Source organism: Scomber japonicus, chromosome 16 (genome assembly GCF_027409825.1).
Source record: "Scomber japonicus isolate fScoJap1 chromosome 16, fScoJap1.pri, whole genome shotgun sequence".
Classification (NCBI taxonomy): Eukaryota; Metazoa; Chordata; class Actinopteri; order Scombriformes; family Scombridae; genus Scomber; species Scomber japonicus.
In genome coordinates, this window is record NC_070593.1 from 23909010 (window position 1) to 23933028 (window position 24019).

At 39.8% G+C, this 24019-nt stretch overlaps 1 protein-coding gene across 1 annotated transcript in view; it reads right to left on the bottom strand.

The window, feature by feature from the left end:
- alk (ALK receptor tyrosine kinase) overlaps positions 1-24019 on the bottom strand; it is a 354006-nt gene that overhangs the window by 166953 nt on the left and 163034 nt on the right. The window contains exon 3 of the mRNA XM_053336367.1: positions 23161-23325. Within this exon, the coding sequence (XP_053192342.1) occupies positions 23161-23325 (165 nt within the window). The remainder of the gene's footprint in view (positions 1-23160; positions 23326-24019) is intronic.

Sequence of the window (24019 nt, forward strand, 5' to 3'; positions counted from 1 at the left end):
AAGCAGACATATAACACTGTTGTTACTCTAGTTGCTTTTAGGATTTAAAAAGTCTTAATGTATTACTCAATATATAAGTCAGCTTAAAAATCAACATTAATGAAGAAATTCTCACAAGCAAGCAGCCAGACCTCCTGCACACTCATTTATACATCACACATCATCAACAGCTGACTGAACAACCACTCAATTATAAACTGGATCATTTCCAAATGAATCATATTCTGTCTATGTGAGTCTAGACAGCTCACTGTAACTCTTCAACAGCCTCAGTGTCCAGACTAACTACCTGCAGCACATTATGATCTCTGCTGTGTTCTTCTTGAGCAGATAAACTCACACAAGAGTCACACAGACATTTAACCATGAGGCAAGAAATTAGAGACCATAGAGACAGACAGAGAGAAGCTATATCTGACTCACGTTGTCTGAGGTCTTCTGTCTCTCATGGAGATTAAGTATCCATGTTATAACATCCCCCTGCATTTGATGCAGTAGGTCATCTTGTTTGTTTGTTTGTGAACAGAACTTTGTAGCTGCTGGTTAACTAAGTCTGATATCATTAGCCATGATGACAAACATGCCAACTCTCCCTTGTTGTTTCATTTAAATTATGTTTTTAACTTTCCATTGTTGAGAGGAGTTCACTTCAGGGCAGCAGTACGTTGTAGTCCTGCTGCATGTCCAGCCTGGACAGCTGTGGCAAGAGATGCCCGAGGCTGTGCCAGCCGAGTGGAGATCTCCATACGCTCCCCTGCGGCATCCTGCCACTGCTATGCCCCCACGTCCAAATCTTTCACTGTTGGCTTAACAACAGTCCTGAACAGTCCTTCAGAGCTACTACAGCAAGCTTAAGTTATGTTGGCCAACACAAGTAGCTCTACTGCTCAATTTACAAACATTGGAAACGTACATCTGAAAACAGGACATTTGGACTCTGTTGAAAAGGCTCAATAAATGTTATGAGTTTTTTAGTGATGTATTTAAAAGTAGTTTGCAGTTTGTATAGTGTTTCTTCTCTATGAAATATGAATCTATGTGTCACTTTACCACCAGGTGGTCACATTCATGTACAGTACAGTGATAGAGTGAGTTATCATTGGACCAATGCAATGTCAATATTGTAATCTGGTTGTTGATTGTTTGGGGAGGATGTCCTTTATTGGAGTGTCTTTCTACTGGTTTTGGTCAATCATTGATCAGCATGAAAAAAAACAAAGTACATTCAATAAAATACATTAACTTGATATAAGAGATCCCACTCTAAGGAGGACAGCTGGAGCCCATCCTTCTCTGCTCTCCTCTCACTGCTTTCTCCTCTTGTCTGCCCTGCAGGTTCCGTTGTTGAGGCATGTTAATCAGAATTTTACCGGACTGGATTAGTATTTTATAAATGATTCTGAGATTTAGTAATGGTTTTTTCAACCAATTACTCTTAATATTTTGGTCTCCCTCTTGCCTCTATGGACGAGACTCCTATGGTAAGGTTTAGGTTCAGCACAAAAACCACTTGGAAAAGACAGGTAAAGATCCTGGTTCAGACTCCTAAGCTACGACATATGAAAAATATACTCCTTGCGGGAAACCACACCCAAGTCTTAGCTGGAATCTTTTGCAGGGAAAGACACTTGGATAGAAGTGGGAGGTGAAAAGTGGTCCTCTTTATGCGGTCTCGCTTACTATCTAGCCATCCCCCGATAAAGAATTGGTTACTTCCCGGATAATTATATTGACCACTAGATGGCGGAAATGTAACTATAAATCGGTTTTGCTGGCCTGAATTTTAGATGTATGCTATCGTTTTTCTCGTTAGGACAGGCTCAAAAATCCAAGTTCAAAAATGATTACAATTACTGCTGTACAAAGGGTTACACCACAAAACAAAGTCGCCTGAAAAGAAAACCTTGGAATTGGCTCTGGTGGAATTTCCATCCCTGTGAGGAGACTTCACCCAAGACTGAATCTTATTACAGATTTTCAGTGTGTAAATCCCTAAAAAGATCCATGGAATTGCTGTTAAGTTGAAAGCAGCAGCGAGAACATTTGTATTCCTAGACGAGACTCCCCGTAGGTCTCATTTTATTTGGACCACCTCCAGAACCGAGAGAAATAACAAGACAGAGCAAGAGGAATTTTAACCCGGACCCTGCTACGTCAAGCACGTTGAGGCAATTAAGATTGATAACTTTTTAATTGTGACTTTATGAATAATTCATCACTGGACAGGTAAGCTGTGATTATATAGCCATCCTGAGGGGAGAGATTCAAATGGCCTTTTTTTGTAATACAAGCTCATATGAATAAGCAAAAGGGTGAGTGCAACAGTGCAGACAAATGATCTGACTTCACCCTGTCCTGAGAGAAAGAAAGGAACTGTGAGGAGGATGGTTTTCCTGTCTCGGCTGATGGACTAATCAAACTGACAAACACCAAAGATTGACTACACTGGCTGTTTTAAGTAATATTATATTATGTGCAGAAACACTAAAAACCCTTTATTGTTAGTTTAATTTGAAGAGTTACTGACACTTTGACAACACCCAACGTCTATTAACACAATAGTTTGACAGGCTGTGCTTTGGGTTGTTAGATGGGCAAGCTAAAAGCTTTTGTTTGCAAAGGTCTCATTAGCTCAGTAACCTTTGACACAGACATTTGTGAAGCATTCGTTCTTCCGGCCAATCTGGAGTCTTGACTGAACTCCTCGAATTATGTGCCACCATCTCTTTATCTCTCTGTAAGTTTATGTGTGGTTGTTTGGGTAAACATGCAAGCTAAACAAAAACAAAAAATCAGCCTCAAATCTGCCTCCTCAATGAACAACTGCAAACTTATTTATGTTCTCCATCACTCTATACCAATAGTCAACTGTGGAGGTGGTTGTTGCTCTTTTCCGCAAAAAAACTAAATAAGTGCAGTTCGTCACTCCTACCCAACCCCTTCTGTCTTCAATCCATTTATTTTCTGCTTCATACATATCCCCTCCTCACAGCCTGAAATCAACTTCCTGTACCTGGAAATTCCACCCAGAGAACAATGAGTCATATTATTTTACACCGAGGAAGGCCACAAAGACGTCATTAAGCTCTCCCAGGAAAGAAAAAGGCCACCATTATCCATCTTTCTAAGTAGACCTCTCCCTCTGACAAAACTTAGTTATCCACATTTCCTCTCTATATTTACTCATCCCCTCTATACACGCATGTCATTTTCACAAAGGGAGGGTGAGGGAGGGCGACTAAATGAAGCGCTTCCGCACTGCCCCTGCCGCTGCTAATGGCTGTCTGAGCAAGAGAAATGGACCCAACCTCAGTCTGGAGAGCGGAGGAACATATTGAACAAATACACATGGATCAAAGTGGATGGAATTAGAGGATCGGGGTCTCGCTCGGGTTATGAGTGATGTTTCAGCCTACGTGTATTGCCAGGTCGGATGCTTGTTTTTGGGGGGTAGAACAGCACTGAGCGAACCCCCCCCCCCCTTCTCTGGAAAAACAGAAAGCAGAACTTGAATTACGAGGGATACAAATATGGCTTATCAAATGCCAGGCACAATTTTTCTGTCATCTCCTCTGTCTATCGGCATCAGAGACGATCTCTTTCATCTCCATTTCTCTTCTGCTCCCCATCTGCTTCTCTGAAGCCGATTCAGGCCCCGTCATATCTCTTTGCTTTTCTTCGAATACTCTCCCCCATCCCTTTGCACCACCACTTCCCCCCTCTCCCCCTCCCCCTCTCCTAATCCTTCTTCCAGACTTATCTCACTCAGTCTTTGACAGTCTCTCTTATTTTAATATTATTTTATTATCTTTTTAGCATTCTTACTCTTCCATCTCCTTCCCGGTGCCCTTTTCTGATCCATCATTTTCTATCACTATGCTGCCAGCGCTATCATGAATAATGAAAAAAGAAAAAGAAAAAAGAAAAAAAAAAAAACCTAGAACATTGAAAAGGAAACAGTTTTTTTGCGCTGAGTCAGCTCCCACAGCACTGATGGTATTTCCTCTGGGTGAATATGGAGTCTTGGAGGGACGTGGATGTACATCATTATAGGGGAAGGGCAGCGCTCGGTTGCAGAGGATGGGGAAAAAACAACGAGAGAAATAAATCAGCGTGATTTCACTGCATGGATATGTGCAAACTTTGCCATCTGTGTGTAGAACGTCTGTGTGAAAGCAAATACAATATGTCTTAGCTGGCAATACATGTATGTGTGTGTGTGTGTGTGTCTACATACAGTACATGAATATAGATGGATAAGCCTTTTGATTGGATGTCATGTTTCATGTGTTTGTTTTTTAGTTCACACGTTTTATTTTCCCTTCTGACATTTCTGTGAGAAACTTTGAATATTTTTTATATTTTATTATCAAAAGGATTTTGACCCTGACACAAAACCAGCAGCAGAATACCAAAAATATTACTCATTGCTACTGTTTCTCAGCCCCTAAATCCCTCATCGCGAATATGCATTAATGTGTTTGTGTGTGCTTGTTTGTGTGAGTGTGCTTTGTCTGCATGTGCAAGCGTTTGGGTACCTCCTGTGCTATCTCTATCACTGCGGACTGTGGTAAGCTTGCTTTTCTGATCCAGCTAGATTAGCTGTGATCTGAACAGATCCCGTCTGATCCGTGCAGCACAGTGGTCTCTAAACATGCTCCTATCTGCTTTTTTAACACCCGTTCCAAGAGTAGCTTAGACACTAGTTGACAGGCTCTTCATAAGTCGTGTGAAGCATACAGCCAACGGAGGAATATTAATATAGGATAATCTTCAGGAAATATCACGTATCAGATTTTCCTCTGTATGATTCTGTTGATCCTAGCATAATATTACATCAAAGCTGTGATTTTAAGCTTTAGTTTATGTTTTGTTTTGGGGTTTTTTAAGAATTTTAAGGTCAACCAGAACCATGACTGACTTTTTTCTTTGTATTGTTACTATACTTGACTTTTTCATCATTCTCAGTATAACCACAATGTGTATTCCAGGTAGTCGAGTTCATAGAGAGGATGCACATTTGGTGTGACAGCTGGTGGAAAAAAGCACTGAGAGCTGGTCAGTTCTTTGCTGGAAAACTGGTCAAAACACAACGAAACATCCACAGACACACATAAACACACACACACTTGACTGAACGGACACATCCAGAAAGTGACTCCATTTCTGATGAAATGCACAGCAATTTTTTGTTGTGTTGTGTTATCAATTTATATGTCAAATCAAAATTTCAAGACAACGTCAACAGGCAAAAGTCCACAGTCTAGTTTTCAGGGGCTGGATCCTATAAAGTCCACAATTCAAGACTGAAGACATCACGACTCACTCTTAGGCTAAGTGTGTTTGAGAAACACAACAAGTGCATCTTTTGCAACTCTGTGTCACATAAACAAAATGCCAGTTGAATGTTTACTGGAGATCCACATCAAAAATCACATGATCATCTTGTATTAACTTACTGTTTGAGTTTAAATGGTTAAACTCTCTACAACTGGAGCAAGACCAATGAAAAGACACTGAAAAGTTGTAGAAAAATACATTTAAAAAAAATCAGAATGCAGGCATAAACTGTTTTGGTCTTCAGCCAAAGATATGCTATCACTGAGGAAGCAAGATAAAAGTCATGGTATCTGCCTGAGTTCATTACTGTATTTTCACTCAGTTGGCCTTATGGCAGAAACTCTGGTGATAAGTTTGTCATTGTTTTACTTTTGATAACAATGGCTATCTTACTCTACTTGTGCCTCTGGCCTATGCAGAGTTGGTTTGTCTCATTTGATGAGGAGGAGCAGGTTCAGTCTGGCCTTTAGGTACTTTGAAGCACCCGTTTTTTGTGTGTTGTGTCCTTCAGAGCGTCCAGGCTCTGAAATGCGACTCAGCAGCTGTCTCCTCTTATCTCTGGACGCCTCTCTCTCCCTCTGTCCGTGGATTTGTCTTGTCTCTTTTTAACTTGTGTCTGTCTTCATCTGTTTTGTGGGTTTTTTTCTTGCTTTCTATCTCACACAGACTGCTGAATGCATAAAAAATATTGCAGATTTCAATGTTCGCCCACAAAGCCTGTTTTCATCATCATTACATCAAAGGAACATGATGTACAGAGATGTTCAGTCCAAATTACACGCTAACTTTGTTGTACAGAGCACTGAATGATTGCTGGGCTTTGGGTATTTTTAAAATACAAAACATAAGTCCAACAGAAGCTGGGTATTAATCACAAAAAGTATTGTTGTTTTCCAAAATATCCAATGAGCAGCACTAATTCTCTCCTCAACCTGCTTCATATCAAAGAGTCGCTGGCTGCACAGCTCACTATTTAATAATTACTGCATGTAAAATACAAAATCCAGTCAGAACATATTCTCTTTGGTACTTATCTTAAAATGTCGTTTGGCTTAAAATTTATAGGAATTCAAATTTATATTAATTTTTCTGTGTATTTTTAAGGCTGTTGAAGGATGTGATTGCAATAGAAAGAGCACATTGAAAAAAGGAAACACCATGTGAATACTTGATGCTGTTTCTTGCCAAAGCCTGTGGATCATATTTACTTTGTAATATATGTTTGGTTTGCTTTTTATGTCATTATGTCATGTTAATAAACGCAAAATTACTGTTACAATTGGACTAAAGATTTGACTAACCCAAGCACACACTGTGTAAGTCACCATACTGTAAGCATTTTATTTTATGGCTGGTGCAAGAAAACATGGACAAGATACTTGCAAGCTAATGGGAAACATACTTTCATGGAAGAAAATCTCTCTTTGTATGCTGGAGATTAGATTAAATATAGCAGTAAATCATCAGCCTCTACATACATCTGTAATACTGGACATGGATCATTTTAATATAAGTGTTCACATACTGTATGGTACTACTATTTATGCACATATATTAGGATATTTATAAACTGCTTGAAATACAGCTCCGGTCATTAGTTTGCCCTCCTCCCTTTAACCACCCTGGATGGCACAAGGGTAAGACAACCCAAAAATAACACGACTGAAAAATAGAGGAGTAAATACAATTTAAAATATATAAATATAGATATATATACAGTCCCTCTGTTTGGTCCGTGTCACTGCAGACATGAAACAAGCTATTTATTTGTGCTTTTCACATGTTAGCGCTCCACAAGTTGGGCTTCCAAGCACCTCTTCAAACAGAAGAGGAATGAGATATGCACACATGCATGCTCTCACCCTCAAGAGCTGGTGACATACAGAATGAGAGTAAAAGTGATTCCATAGCCTGAGGCTGCATTTAAGTGAGAGGAAATGGAACCATGTTGTCTTCCATTCACTTGAATAAGCACCAGGAGTGCACTGGAGTGTGAATGTAATGTGTAACTTGGACAGTACATGGGCTGTGGGGAAAACCGCACTGAGACTGTAGACACGAGCTACAAACTGTAGCTAAAAAGCTAAATGTAACCTTCGGCTGCTGCTGAAAAGTCTGTGGCTCCTTTTACAGGTGTGTCTGAATCCAATTACAGGTGATTAGTAACTCACATTTATTCAGAGGTTATTTAGATTTTTAGCTCATGTTCTCAGAGAAGAGTAGAGCACTGCCCTAAAACTGAACTGGCAGAGAATGAGTATCCAGTGTGTCAAATGATTCAGCTACTCCTGCTTTCTCTTCTTTTACAATACAAATATCCAGGTGACACTTCTCACAATATGTGGTGGTGTTAAGCTATAGTAGAAATTAAGCAATAGACAGGTAGTTCAAAACTCAATGACAATACAGCTGACTATTATGTAGGACAAGGAAACACATCAAATCTTCACAATTGAGAAGTAGCAAGATGATAAGATCAAAATAAACTGCCAATTAGTTTCCTGCCTATCAACTATCAATTGCTGCATCTCTTAACAACATGAACTGAAATGATCAGACTGTTAAACAAATAGCAGGAAGCATGTTTTAAGGTTCAGTTTACATCACGTTCATGAACTTCCAGGTGTGAAGCATCTGCTCTGAGAAATCAGTAAGTAACTGTCCAGTGGGTGTTTAACTGGAAATTTGTGGTTCAACTGGCAGAGTGTATTTCAAACCAAACTGTAAGAGTAGATAAGATTTTGATATTCTTTCTTCAGCTCTCTAATGTCAAGCATCAGTGACGTGTTCTTTTTGGGAAATCTCAAAGGAGGCAAAGACACTCACTCATGCAACTTCAAGCTTTCTTGTCACTGACTACTGATTATAATTCACTATCTGTTTCACACCCTTTTTTAAAATGTGCATATATTCATAAATCAATCACTGATTCTACCCAAGAAATTTTGGAGTAAAAATTATGAACTTCTGAGCAACTGCCTTTGGACTCTGCTATATATCTGCTATATTTTAGGAAGGGAGCATGTTTTAATCGCAAGTCTTATCTATCCTATGTATTGGTTTTAAATTGAGTTATTTGCACAACAAACATGTCAAAAAATATCTCTAAAATAACAAAAACATGAATTACTTGAGTCTAATCATGTGAATCTGTGCAATCGAATTCAACTTCTAGTCATTTTCATCTTTATTGTAACAGCTTATATTTACCATATATGACACAGGCCTGTTACTTTGACAACATTGCCTGTGTGTGTGCAATCTGTCTTAGAGACGGCTCTGCTGTAAATAGTGCAATGTCATTAAAGATAATTAAATTATTTGTTCATCCATTAAGCCAAATAATGTCTGTGTGGCATACATGGAAAATGCAGTGCTTTTAGTGGACTTTTTAATACTTACTGCACAATCGTCAAGTTGCTGCTGCTGTTGTTAGCTTGTCTAATGAGGATGTCCCCTGTCTGTGCAGTCAATGCAGATCTAAATGTGTTTCGTCAGCAATTATTTTGTTAATACTTGTCAAACACTGAAGATGACCACTCAGCTCTCTGCTAGCTAGGACACAAATCAGCTGGGCACACACACACACACACACACACACACCTTCATATAGAGCATGTGGGGACTGATACAGACAGATGGGAATGTTTCTCCATCATCATACTTGTTTAGAACCAGAGGCTAGTGGTCGTGAATCTACATGCATAGCAAACTTGTCAATCAAAAGTTTTTTATTAGAATCAAAAATGAGTATAATAAAGTAGCTGGCAGGGCTTAAATGAGTAGTCTGATGTTTGGCTGGCAGTCAATGCTGATGGAAAGCTCTGCTAAATCCCAGCATATGTCAACATACAGGTTCAAGAAACCAGATGGATTTTGCCATGCGTATCAAAAAAAAAAAAAAAAAATCTGTTGCTGTTGCAGGATCCCAAGACAACAGAGGATGTTCCCTTCATCACAAAAAAGTGCTCCATATAGAAAAGCTTTGTTTTGATTCAGGTATTTAATAAATAATCTGCAGAGGAGCTCAGAGGGAGGAAAAACTGTCACTAAGAAGGAAGCATTTAACTTTTTTTTTTTCTCCCACAGAAGTTGATGACAGTGAATAACAAACTAGCCAAGTATGACAAATGAATTGTGTGACTGTGCGCATACACAACAAACAAAGACGCATGCACACAAACTCGTGTTTTTAATTAAATCAACCATAACCGCATAATGCAACAATGGAGGGAAGCTCAGCGTTGATGCATTTTTAAAGTCAAGAGTTATTCTCCGTTCTGTTAACCAATTCTAATCCTTCTTCTGCTGAGACAAACACAAACAACTCATAAAAAGGACTCCAAACTTTCTACATTGTGACAGTAATTCTCAATCACACAGAGCATCTTTTAAACCTATGAAACAAAGTTCACCCTCTTCTCTCTCTTTATATGCATTTCAAAACAGCTTGAGTTAAAGTTGTAGTACCTCAAATAAACAGTATAATCAAGTAATGCAAGCAAGTGATTACACACTGTCAGAGATTGTACAGTTTTTTAAAATCTATATTGTAGAATACAGCTATTTTTAAATTAATTACTTATTTCTCTTTAATGTACAAAATGTGAAAATGTATAGAATGGCAGATATACATAAACACATCATGCATGCATTTACACTCCCATTCAGTCATACTAAGTCATGGTGTGTGGCAGCGCAGGACTCCCTGTGGTTGTGATCACACACATTTCTGCTTTCACTGGGGAACTGCTGAGGTGAGTGGAGGGTTTGATTCATCCACTATCGTGGACAGGGCTCAACCTTTGCTCTAATTCCCCTGCTGGTCTTTGAAGTGTCTCATCAGAGGTCCTTGTGTGTTTCTAAGCTTGCTTGAAGTTCTAGCACTTTGTGCAGTAGGATTTTTTTTCCTCCCTCATTTTTTTTCACATTAGTGATAAGAAGCACAGAAATGCCATGACAAATGCTCGACTTTAGCCTAGCTCATTCTTTCCTACTTTTCTATCACTCTGACAGCAAAATTTAATTTATTATCCTAACTATAACCATGCCAATGCTGCAATATTTGGTTTGAACACTAATATCACTTCAACATGAACTGAAATAACTTTCATCCTGTCAGTTCAAATGTCATAATAACCACACACCAGCAAAGTAAATGACTTGCTAACACTACTTTGGAAATATTGGTAAATGCTAGCATGTTATAACAGAAAAATAAGATGGCTAATGGTTAATAAACATGCCTGCTAAACAGCAGCATGTCAGCTAGGTTCTTGTAAATGCGTTAGTATGCTAAAATTAGCATTTAGTTCATACTTCTCTTAGTACACTTCCGCGTGGTATACAGTGTACCACCACACAGTGTACACTTACTTGTGTGGACTGGCAGACAGGTTAGTGTTATCTCAAAGCAAACACGGCCATTGCATACGTACTGGAAACAACAATTAGCTAGCAATTACAGACTGCTAAATTAATCTACTGATGGCTTATATGTGACAAAAGTATAGTGGTGCTTAGTGCAAAAACACATGTATAATGTTCACCAGAGTTACAATGTCCTCGGCCATTGTTTCCTGTTTGAAAAGTGAACTTTTTTTCAACTTTTTGATTGTTTTGAGTGCAAAATCTCATATTTGTACTCTCTTACTCATAGTGCACTTCTCAGTGCGAACGCATTTATCCACTCAAAATATTAAGTGTAAGTACAGAAGCCCAAGATTTGCAACACAGCATTGGTCTTGGGGGCGGCTGTGGGCAGGAGGTAGAGTGGTCGTCCTCCAATTGGAAGATTGGTGGTTCGATTCCCGGCTTCTCCAGTCCACATGTCGATGTGTCCTTGGGGACACTTAACCCCTAATTGCTCCCGTTGCTGTGCCAACGGTGTGTGAATGTGAATGAATGGTTAGATCCCTCTGATGAGCAGGTTGGCACCTTGCGTGGTAGCCCCTGCCATCAGTGTATGAATGTGTGTGAAAGGGTAATATGACATGTCATGTAAAGCGCTTTGAGTGGTCGAAGATGTGTGTTCAAGCAACGTGGAAACCGTGGAAGACTTTGCAACCTACACCTGCAAAATAATAAAAAACTAAATAAAACAATCATACATACAGTATTCACTACACTGCCTATAGACCATACAAATAAAGCTAATCTCATTTCCCCCTCTAAACCTCCATTAGCTTTTATTGACTAAAGCTTCAGCCAGTGGTTTTAATTTTCAGTGGAAATATGTGAAAATAATTGCTTTCTACAACACTGGTGCCATGTCAGTAATGGTGATGCTATTGGCACTAAATTAGTTAATTAATCTCTGGGTTAGGGTTAGGGTTAGGGTTTGTTTTTCCCAACAAGAGGACAGATCATTTTCCATTCCTCCACATTTTGCACTTCATCTTACCTTCTTTACAAGCTGAATCATATATGTAATTAGGGGTGGGCGATATGACGATATTAAATCATGAAAGATTACAACGTGAAGACAATCTGTCAAAGTGCAGAGATCGGTGGATCGTCTAGGGCACATTCTATAAATTGCAGTTCTATGCTGATGCACCGACCCACCAGACGTATTACGTTGTCAACCTGACCGACCAATCACAGCGAATTACGGGCAGTGACGCGCTTTCTTACCCACCTCCTTGTTTATGTGTGTAGCGGTAGCCGCATGGAGAGCGATGGCTGAAAGCCAAAAGGAGGAGTTGGTCGCTAAAACAAATTCCACCTCCATTATATGGAACTGATAAAGCGCAAATAAATGTAATTTGCAAAGTTTGCACAGAGATGGTTCACACGTCGGGTGGCAACACGACAAACTTGTTCAATCACCTGAAGAGAAAGCATCCCAAACAGTATGCTGAGAGCCAAACAGCGAGGGGCACAGCGGCACCGCAGCCAGAGGCAGCAGCTAGAGGCAGCAGCTAGCGTGAGACCAAAACAGACAACATTAACACAGACATTTGATAAAGGCACTCTGTATGAGAAGACTGTTGCACTGTAGCTATTTAGTGTTTTGATATATAAATCCCGTTTAAATGACTGTCAGTAATGTCTTTGATTGATATTTAACTTTCTGTTACTACTGTTGTAAGAGTACACTTTATTAGAATGTTGTTGTTGTTTACCTTAAAATTCACGTTGTTTGCACATGCAGGCAAAACTGCGACTATTTAAAATACAATCTGTTAAGAAAGGTTCTTTGGCCTAAATTGTCTGTTTTTCTTTTTTCGATTTAAGATCGTGATAAAATCGAAATCATGATTTTATTTTTTTTTAATCGTGATTTTTGCCATATCGCCCACCCCTATATGTAATCTTCTTTCTTGTGACATTTGTCGGTGGTGTCTTTGGTACTGCTACCTCCCTACCTCTGCTTTTTTTATCAGTGGAGTGGTGTGGGTTGCAGTGCCTTGTGAACCGAGCCAGCCACAAGGGAATCCACTGTTTTCTCAACACTTTCAAGCCCCCAGTACCATAAAGGTAAAAAAAACCCAAAAAAAACACAATTTTGATCTTCAAAATCAGGGTGTCAATCTGATCATATTTTGATTTTTAAAACAATGGTGTTTGAACAAAGCATGTTTTATTCTTCAGATGCATTTAACGCTGCTTTTACATCAATTGCAGCATAATGGGACCATTTATGATGTGAGACACAGTAGAATATGAGCAGAAATAGCCTCACATTAAACAGTCTTTCAACAACAACATTTTTTATTATTTATTGGCAGTTATTGCTATCCTACTAAAAAACCAGTAGCACTTTTCGCACTTTGTACTACATGAACCAGATGCACTTAGGGCTCTTAGTATGTGTTTTTACCTACAACACATATAGTAAGTTGTGAAACCCAGCACATACTGTATGTTATTGGTTTGCTTCCACTGGAAAGTCTTCATGTAATACTGTAGATCTGTTGTGCACAAATAACCAACAGAGAAAGAGCTTTAAAAATGTAGAGGCTCATCTTTATCTGGTTTTCATTTATTACAGCATGAGGGGAACAATGGCAACAATTTAACTGTGAGTGATACAAAAGTAGGGAAGAATGAGCTAGGCAAAAGTCAAGCATTTGTCACTGAGCTTCTGTGCTTATTATGACTGATATGAAAAAAATGAGGGAGGAGAAAAAAAATAACTACTGTACAAAGTGCGAGAACTGCAACCAAGCTTAGAAACACACAAGGACCTCTGATGTGAGACGCTTCAAAGACCAGCAGGGGAATTAGAGCAAAGGTTGAGCCCTGTCCAAGATAGTGGATGAATCAAACCCTCCACTCACCTCAGCAGTTCCCCAGTGAAAGCAGAAATGTGTGTGATCACAACCACAGGGAGTCCTGCGCTGCCACTAGTGGTGACTGAGTATGACTGAGTGTAAAGTGTAAATGCAGCGTGATCTGTGTGTGTTGTGTGAGTGTGAATGTGTGTGATCTTGTGAATGCTTGTGGCGCCTTCAGGGAGACACCATCGAAAAAGTTTTAATCAAATGTAATGCAGCTGTGGCACAGGTGGAACACTAAATTCTGGGAAGACAACCCCCCTCCACAAGCTTCTAAATACCCCACTGCTCTACCCATCATCATCTCACCTCTAGACCTATCAGGAATTCAGTTCTTTGAACTACTGCTGGGATGACTCTACTTTAATTGTACAAATGGGTTGAGTTCTTGTGCACAATTTAGCCAAACCCCGATAATTGAATGGATGAATGTGGGGTCTGAGTGCGCTTACTTTAACATTACACACACACACATCCTCATTGCCCTCATGTTCAGGTCTGGATCAATAAGCTGACTGATTGAGTAAGGACAGATATCTTGGCAGCCAGCAGGATATGGGTATGGGATTGAGTATGGAAGACATTGGCCTTCAAGAAACCAATTAATCTGACCTTTAAGGATCGATGATCCACTTAAGACTAAGTGAGAAGCGTCTGGCAGTTAAAATAGGTTCACCTAATATCAGAGTGTAGAAATGCATTTCTGTGGCCTTATGGCAAATGAATGTAGAAGTAATTGACTGACCTGGTTCTGGTTTAATTTTAAGGTTCTTGGCAAATAAATATAAAGTTCTGTAGTCCTTGTTCTTCATGCCTTCGTCAACCTAAGAGTGCTGTAATGGTTAGAAATCCAGGTAACTGCCACGGTTACTCACAAAGCTGTCATGTTATTGTGACTTAATAGGCCATTTGAAAAGGGACAGAAAAGACAGATTGGCTGGGTAATTTTAGGTTCCTTTCCCCTTAAGGCATTTATGACAATTGGAGAAACAGGAGGTAGGCTCAGTTATCAAGTAGTACACACATACAGTACATGCACACATGATAAACGCTTTGGGAGATGTCAACAACATGGCACAGGAATACTAATTGGATAGTCTACAGACTGTACCCTAATTACATCAGAATGAATGTTGACATAATGAGATTTTTTTTTTCGTGTCTTTGAAAGGTGCTGTACCTGTAATTGCTTCGTTCTGTTTTATTTGTCTTTTAACTGTAGTTCATTAAACGCCACAGAGAAAGAGAGAATAGAGAATGACAACGTCTCCATGGCTTACACGGGTCATTATTATTCCAGGAGATAGTGTGCCAGGAATAGTGTCAGCCTCTGTCTGAGCGAGGCGCTTGATCAATCTACGAAGGCTACAAAAAGACACACAAAGGCTTCAACACTAAATTTTGCTTCTTTTTTTTTCTTTTTTTTCACAACAGTAACATGTAGTCTAGCCTGCTAGTCAATGAATCTACATTAACAGAACACATCAGTTTCCCAAGAGGGAGATGCTTGTCTTGTTGTCTCCTCCAAGCCATGAAGAGGTCAAAAGGTAATTGTGATGCTATTGAGGGACGAGATCATTAAGATGGCTATATACTCCTACAACTCCACAGCAAGTAAACAGTGATGAGCTCATAGCAGTGCAGATGGGCCCTGTTGACCTTGCTTTCATAGTGCTGGGCAGTTCATTAAAGAAGCAGGGTTGAAGGTGGGCCATTTGCTGGATTATTGACAATGAAACGATTGTCAACTCTGCTGACGGTCTACTTGACAGCAAAGACAGAGTGGTTGCATCAAGCTCATCAGAGCCAGGACTTCAAGGTTGGATGGTGTATTAAAAAATAGTCTTTCAATGCCTCTTGGGTGTCCATGATGCAGTAACCTTTAGGCTCAGAGAAGTCCTCCGGGTTTACTCATTGATGAAAAGAGAAAAGCAGCCTTGGCTAATCTATAGCAGCTCATTAGCAGTGGCTTTTTAAGTGGGCTGGCAATACCGAGAAATGAAGGTTGAAAGAAGAGGACTTAAGGCAGTCGCTGGGCCCTGCTTCAGAAACAGCCTCTGCCTTCCTCTTCATCTCTGAACGGGGTTCATTCTACATGTTGTGTTGACCGTCTCACTCTACCGGCTAGTCTATACTGCTGAAGGATTATAATGACCTGGGGTAAAATGAGAGTATGTGTGAGGATCTGATATGAGGTCATAAGCTGGATTCAAACCTCTAATGCTACAATATGTGTTTTAAAAGCTCAACTACACCCCTGCATGCAGTCACTGGCACCTAACAGTTGCTGTACATTCTGTCACTACACTATTGGGCACAATATGTCACTCATGCAATGCTACAGCACAGATGGGTATAGCTTGCTACGCCTCAAGAACTGCAATGTTGGTCAGCAATGAAAAATGCTTGAGATCAGTGAAGTCATGCTTTAGTGTGGGGTGCTTTATGACCCATCACAACGCCTAACCTTTAACTTTCAACACATCTGAAATATTCTTGTGTTACACTGCTAATCAGAGCATTACCTTTCTTAGAATAGCTTCCTCTGTAGAGACCACATTTCCCTGTGGTATACTCGCAAGAAGAGTTTTTTTCGGTATAAAGTGCGTTCCCCTCATTAAGCTTCAATCTGTGCAAGATGCTCTGCCCTTCCTGACATCAAACAGCTACAGTGCGCTGGATGTCAAAGTCCATAATCTTCTTGTAATCTCCTTCTAATGACTGACTCACTACTGTTGCACATGTACAACACGAGGAACGCAGTGAACTAGAGGCAAGAACACGATGCAACTAGGAGAGTGTGCTCAGTAGAGTGTAGATCTCTGTCAAGTATGTCTGGGGTCATTTACGGTCTCAGTTGTATTTAACAAGCACAGATTAACGTAATAGTATTGTAACTGATTGTCCTCCTGGGTTTGCATAACTGTATGAACTTAATAAGGTAACAATAAACTGGACAATAAGTCAAATCTTATTTATTTAGAACATTTTGTTATAACACACAACAACACACGAATCCTTCCTGCCTCCCTCCTCCAAATTCCTCCCAAACAAAGAAGAGTTGAATGTCACTACATTGTCACTCTCAACTCCCTTACAGTCAAGATAGCAACAAAACCAACACAAAGTGGATCATCACATATCAGGTATGGAATTAATCTGCAGATGCTCTGGTTCAAGATGAGACCAAAACTTCTCTATAGATGTCAGTTTCTGAGCCATGACAAAGGCTTTGTTTTTAGACCGATTGCAGAAAATGCCTTTTGCTGCAGTTGTTGATCACTTGCAGCCCCCACCAGCCGGTTAAGAGGAGTGAGTCAGCAGTCAATGGGGATATGAAACATGCTACAAAACAGGTCCAATAGTATGAAAGATTAGCTGCAGAGGGATACACACACACACACACACACACACAGACAGACGGACACACATGACCAAACACATAATGTCCAGGTTTATAACTGGTGGAGATAACAAACTGTCTTGATATATTTCATTTGATATATATATAAAAAAAACTCTCTATGGAAATGAATAGCTGACCTCTTTAAATATTTAACTAAAACAGGTCTAAATGCATAAAAAAGTGCTGGAGATTTCACTTGCTGACTTTCCTTTCACATTTTCGTCAAGGTTATGTAGTAACTCGGTGGGCTTTGTCCGTATGGAAAGATCTTGCTGTCTGTGGGATCTACATAGTTGGTGTTGAAGTGTTTAAAGATGTCAGGGCTGGAATTGTTACCTTGGGCTTTCATTAAATGACAAACACAGAAATATATTATTCTGTACTGTGCATATTTGACATCACCACAATTGTGTATAGGCACTTAAGCATTTACTGGATTGCCAAAGTTCTGCGAATATGTTCATATTCAGAACACATTGTCCTCTGGTGCAGAACAGTGCACAAAACACTGAAAACCTTGCCCTCCATGTCTCCACTCTGCAAATATTCTGGAACATATATGGAAGGAGGGTTTGTTATTGACAAAATGTCACGGGTCAAAAGTTTTGGTTTCTGACAAATGATGTTCCTTATGAGTAGCAGCTGAGTTAAAGCCTGCAGTGTGAGTCACGTTTTGCTTTCTAATTATAAAGACAACCGCTTAATTCTTAATGACCTCCTGACCTTTCTTTTAGTTTCAGACAAACAGGTCTGGCAGGGTAAATGTGTTGCCACGGAGATAGCCCTTTCCTTCCTGTGTCCTGATGTTGCCATGCTTAACAGGTCAGGTTGTAGATGAAGGGTCCAATCCCAAAGCACAGCCTTGCTTCAAATGCCAGGCCTATTATGTTTCAGCTCCAAAATAGATAAGTAGAACAAATTGCCTCTCATCCAAAGTAATGGTTCATAATTATTTGCTCAGATAAGCAGGGTTCTGGGTGCAGAAAAAAGACATTGGATGACTTTCCCATCTGCTTGGCGAGAGGACCATTGATCTGTCCAGATGCAATCTCACTGGGTAGAAGTGAGAACAACCGTGTAGTCTCCAAGTTTTAGACTTGTTTTTTAACTCAAACTTCAAGAAACTTTTGTTTGGAGCTTCTAATAAATAAGGTTTCCCTGTAGTGTTCTTTCCCAATTTATATCTTCTGGACAGCGGCGGGACAGAGTCATCCCAGGCCTTTCCGTCCTTAAAAAAAGGGCTCAGGAAGGTATTCCCACGAGGCCTTGCTGAGGCACTGCAAAAGGCACTTTAGAGTTTGTGGGCGTCTATATTCAAGTACCCACAAGCTGCAGCCTTCTCTTCTCTCCATGCTGCTGCTTACTCCTTCTTTCCAAAGAACAGATATATAGAGATTGAGCCGAAACAATCTTGCCATTCTGTCACTGAGCAAGCTAAGATCACTAGTTGTGCATTTTACAACATAAACACGATTCTTAAACGTGAGAGTTGCGTTATGACTGCACAGAATTCAAAGCACTGTAATTATGCTCATGCTGTGATATGTGTTATGACTATGTGATTTCTGTACTATAAGTTACACATGTTTAATCCAATATAGCCATTTACAAGTTTGCGACTATTGCTGAAGCTCTTATTTTAAATGCAAAGAATGAGATCTACACTGACATTGCCTCCTTTAACTTCTTACATTAAACCCACGGTTGGATAAGAACATTAGCTCCTGTTAGCAGCTGCTCTCTCCACATTTTGCCTTTTCATCCTGAATCCTATAATGCTCACCAGGCAAAGAAAATCCAGATGACTCCCTGGGTTGGCAGATGACAGACAACCCCGGGGCCACTCCATTACAAAACAAACAAATCAACGGCTCCAGCATACAGCGTCCTACTGGATATCTCCTCCTGCCAGTCAGCTCCGAGCTCCAACTTGTGCTTCTCTATTCTGTGTGTGAGAGCGAGAAATCAATGTGTAATCATATTCACACATTCTTTGGCAGGAGACACTGGGGACAGACGTGGAATTGAAACCACCCGCTCTGCGCCGAAAGGGCACGGGAGAAGCCAAATACATTGAAATGGTCTTTGTTTCCCCCTCTCTTTCACAGAGTCCCGATTCAAAAATCTCTCTAAATTGGACTTGACAGAGGTGACTCATTTTCAATCAACCTGATTTATGTCAGAGAAGGGGAATTTGGCGCTGAGTCTTTTCTCTTTTTTTCCCATGGTTTGATTGAGTGAATGTATATTCCATCAGCTTTACCTCCCTACACTGTTCACTGCAGTGTGTCACCACCTGTTAGCCAGCCGCTGTGGAGAAACAATTCACTGTGCCCTCTCACAACAGAGAGCGCTACTGTGTCAAACCGGTCCGTGATTACTGCTGTGATGCTTCTTGATCTAAATGTTAAGCATTGTCTTTTATGCTAATTGCTTTGCCAACGGCATCATTGCCTCATGCTGCTCTCATTACTTACTTTACCCAGAGCACGTATATATGGATAACCACCACCACATATCAGCCATAGGGGAGGAGCTGTCACATGCCAGTGATGGCCAGGGAAATCATGATAATGACTGATTGTGCGCAATAAAGCCAGAACATTACATTTCACACATCACATTGAAAACAATCACAGCTGTCAACTTTCAGTATTGATGACAGACGCAATGCAGATGTGACCATCATTCCAGTAAAAGTATTGCTATATGTTTTTCTTTACACTAAAGGCTGGACATGACTGCATACATGTACACTAGTGGTAGGCAAGTAGTGGCGCATGGGTCTAATCCGACCCTCTAGCAAAAATATCTGGCCCCTTTGATGAAAGCTTAAGTTTGGATTTTCATAATTTTCATATATTACGTTTTTTTCCCACAAATCTACTGTAGATTTATTGAAATAACAAAGCTCATGAAAATCCCAATGAATGTGCTACATGAGAACGCTACACCCACACAATGACGCATTATTGCCATGGTTGCACTGCGCTATAGGAACAGTGCACACGGCTAAATAGAGTAAATACACCCTCTCTGTTTGTATTCTATATTTTTTATAATGTTCCCTTTAATTACGTAAGTTTAGCATCAAGTGCCGAGAGTGTAAATAACCTACTAGGAATTTAATGAACACTGTTTTAACACCAACACTATAGACCAAATCGGATTTGTCCTTCACAAATGTAAATAGGTAGCAGTCTAACAGAAATAGAGTGTTGATACCATCATTTTCATTTAAAAGGTAACAACAGTACTCTAAATGAACTGTGCATGAAGCAGGAGCAAAATACATTGTTGGATAACCAATAAACTTTGTCTTATGTCTCAATATACAACAGAGCATAAATTTGAGTCACTTTTCTCCTAATGAGCATTAAAAGAAGCTGTAACTCTAATATGCATTCACTTACTGATGGCACAATCCTAGACAGTCTTATGAATCCATTTAATTCTTAAATGAATTAAAAGAAACAAACAAAACATCTGGACTTGAATTTCTGTAGCACAGGTTAAATTTCCCCAGCAAAACAAATCCTGAGAAAATGGCCCATATTTGAACCTAATTGCTGAGCCTTTACTCACAACACCAGTGACTAATAAGCTACTGTTTATAATAGCTGGACTCGTGCTTGATCTCAGTAACCTCTTTGGTTTGGTAGCTTTGTGTCTGTATGACTTCAAGCTAAAAACTAAGCACCTCTGGATAAAAAGAAACACTGTCCATTTACAAGCGTCTAAGTTGAACATGTTACGGCAGAGTTAGGTACTGTTGAAAACAACATTACAGTTCCACAGATCACATCCATTAAGTATTCATCCCTTATTTCCATCTCTTTTAAACTGCAAGCGCCAGTGAAAATGTGTGGAGACAGCAGCTCGCCCGGCTCAATTATTCAAAACACGCCAACTGTATTGTGGCTAACTGAGGGCTCGAACATGATTATGCACATATATTTCCTTTGTACGTGTCGCCTACCTTCAATCATGATCAGCTTTGTTTTTTTGGGGGGGGTTTTTTCCTCTCCTTGTTGCAAATATACAATATACATCTACATATACATGCCTGTCTTTAACGGTGACGGCTACAGATTCAGGGAGAAAGGCTGCAAAGACCGGATGTCTTTTTTAATTACATTGCCTCATAGATAATCTCTTTCATATTTGTGCATATCATATACATTTTTAATTGAATCCCCCTGGTCTTGGGGATTTGGCATCCTTAAGATGAACTCGATAATAATCATTTTAGGTAGGCAGAGAAACATGTTTGTCAGTGATTTTGTCTTTTTATTTTATTGGGAAGTAATCCTCGTTGCTGAGAGTGATTATCTTCCATCTTTACTGTGTCATGCATGAAATTTTGTCTGCAAATAAAGAGAATTTTTATCATTGATTCATCTGCTCATTATTTTCCTTCGATATATGGTTTAGTCTGTGAGTTGTCTCAAAGCAGTAATAAACACACATCCTAGTTTCCATGAATGCAAGGTAACGTCTCCAACAGTCCAAAACTCAAGGGTCTTCGATTTATAATGATATAAAAGAATAAAAAGAAAAGCAGCCCATTCCCACATCTTATAAACTGAAACTGACATTTTTTTGGCATTTTTGCTTGAAGAACTCAAAGAACTGGCAACTCAAACTGTCAAAATAGCGAGTGATTAATTTTCATTGGATTGACAAATTGTTGCAACCCTGATGAAAATCAAGTAAGAAAGTAAAGATTCTTTGAAGACCAGAGTGACAGGTGTTATGAGGATATTTGTACACCAACCAAAGACAAACCTGCCGGGAGGAACACATTCTCTATTGAAAGCTACATGTCTTAATCTCTGTATCAGTATCACCTATTGTGTCTTGTTATGGTTGTATTAGTCAGTGGAAATAATATGAAATAATGTGAACTGTGCAAGCATGCCCATACATAAACACACTCACTCACAAATAGAATGACTTGGAATAGAGCGAGCTGATGGTCTTAGGGTTAAAAGCATTAACTGCAACGTCCTTAGTTCGTGACCAGCTTGGGGATATTTGTCTCTCCCCTCTCATTTCCTGTACTTTCTCTGCTGTCACTATCAATAAAAGGCATACAAATGCCCCCCCCCCCCAAAAAAAAAACCAAACAATGTTCTGTTTTCACTGTAATAATGATGACGATGATGAGAGAAATCAAAAGGACCTTGCTGTAGGGCATTGTACTGTTGCCATTTTTACCTCACTTTCTCAAAACTATAGTAGCCCTCCAACACACACACACACACACACACACACACACACACACACACACACACACACACACACACACACACACACACACACACACACACACACACACACACACACACACACACACACACACACACATATACACGTAAAAGTCCTCCGCCCTCATTTACAACTTAAACTACACAGGACAAACAGTCATTTCATTACAGTCTGCTCACACTAACTCCTTTCTCTTACCAGTCGATATATTTCACTTTTCCAATTTCATCCAGCGCTCCACCCATCTGCTCTCAGACTTGAGGCTCACGATAGTAAAAAAAAAAAAAAAAAACACATTTAAGGAAATAAATAGACCCTCCTTCCTCCCTCCATTTCACCATCACCTCAGGAGATAAGAAGACAGAAACTGTTTTCTCATCTTCTAAGGTATGAAAATGAATGATGCTGGCGGATACAGAAGATTTGAAGGCAATGCGCTATACAAGTTGTTGCAGACTACTGGCTCAGTAAACTATATTCAGCTCCTTACTTGAGAGAAAAAAAAAACTTCAGTAAATGTAACTCTCAATAGCACTTTAGCAAACATTTCTTGCTGGATTATTGTGTTGGTGTGAAATTTGAGGTTTTGTCTTGAAGCAAACGAACGATTGTTTCAGTTCCAGTTTTACAACAGGTTTCTGCATTGACATAATTATCCAGGCAATTTACAGCAAAGTAAAATGGGCACCCCATAATGCACTGCATCCAACTTTTACCACTCCAAAAAGTTCTTGGAAAAAAAAGTAATGGACCATTGATCCTTTACAAAGTTCAACAGAGCAGAGAATATCGAAGTTTGAGGTCGATTGAGAAAGTTTGTTGAAAAATGAAACTCCCCAGCGACGGGGGGAAATGTGATACCTTCGCTCTTACCTTCCTCCCAGCCCTGGGGGCTTCCTGAATTCTTTTCGTTCCTCTCGTTCCTTTCCTCCCGCAGGTCCCTGGCAGCCACTAAGCTCCATGTGAACTGTGGGACATCCTCCAGGTGCTGGTCACATGATCTGCTATTGCCAGGGCACCGGTGATCTGCTGAAATGAGAGACATTTATATTCATATGGAGCATCAACTTTTTTTAAAAAGTTTTAAAATGAAGACATATCAGTGGAGAAACTCCCTGACAGTAATTTAAAATAAGTGTCAGCAGTGGGACAAACATTTCGACAGGAGCTATCATATTGCAATTACTAAACAACACTCAAAGTAAAGTGAATCTTGAAGCCCACTTTATTAGAATCCCATTAAACCAAGCCCACTGGGACAGGGAGCTAATGGGTACTGGCAAAATCTTTGTATGCGTGCTCAAATAGTACCAGGAGAAGATGATTGGAAATATAAAAACATACCCCAAGAATTTAAAGAACACCTACTTCAGACTGATTAGCGTGTGAAACTTTTAATCACATACACAGCCAGGGGAAAAGAGGAGTTTAATTAAATAAATATCACATTGCAGCTGCACCATTTTGGGTTTTTTTTTTTTTTTAATTCAATACTTCAGTTTCAAAGTAGGAGCTTCTGTTGCTTCAAGCTCCAGTACACACAAAGAAAATCTAATATTGTTTAACAGCCTCAGTCGAGATGTGACTCCAACATTAAAAAGGACCACGATAGAAGGAGTTGTCGTGCAGTGTCCGCCCGTGAAGCAAGTAGTAACAGCTTTAACTGCAATAGCAGCTCCACTCTTGATCCATAGTGTGTACTGTTTCAATGTGAGTGGAG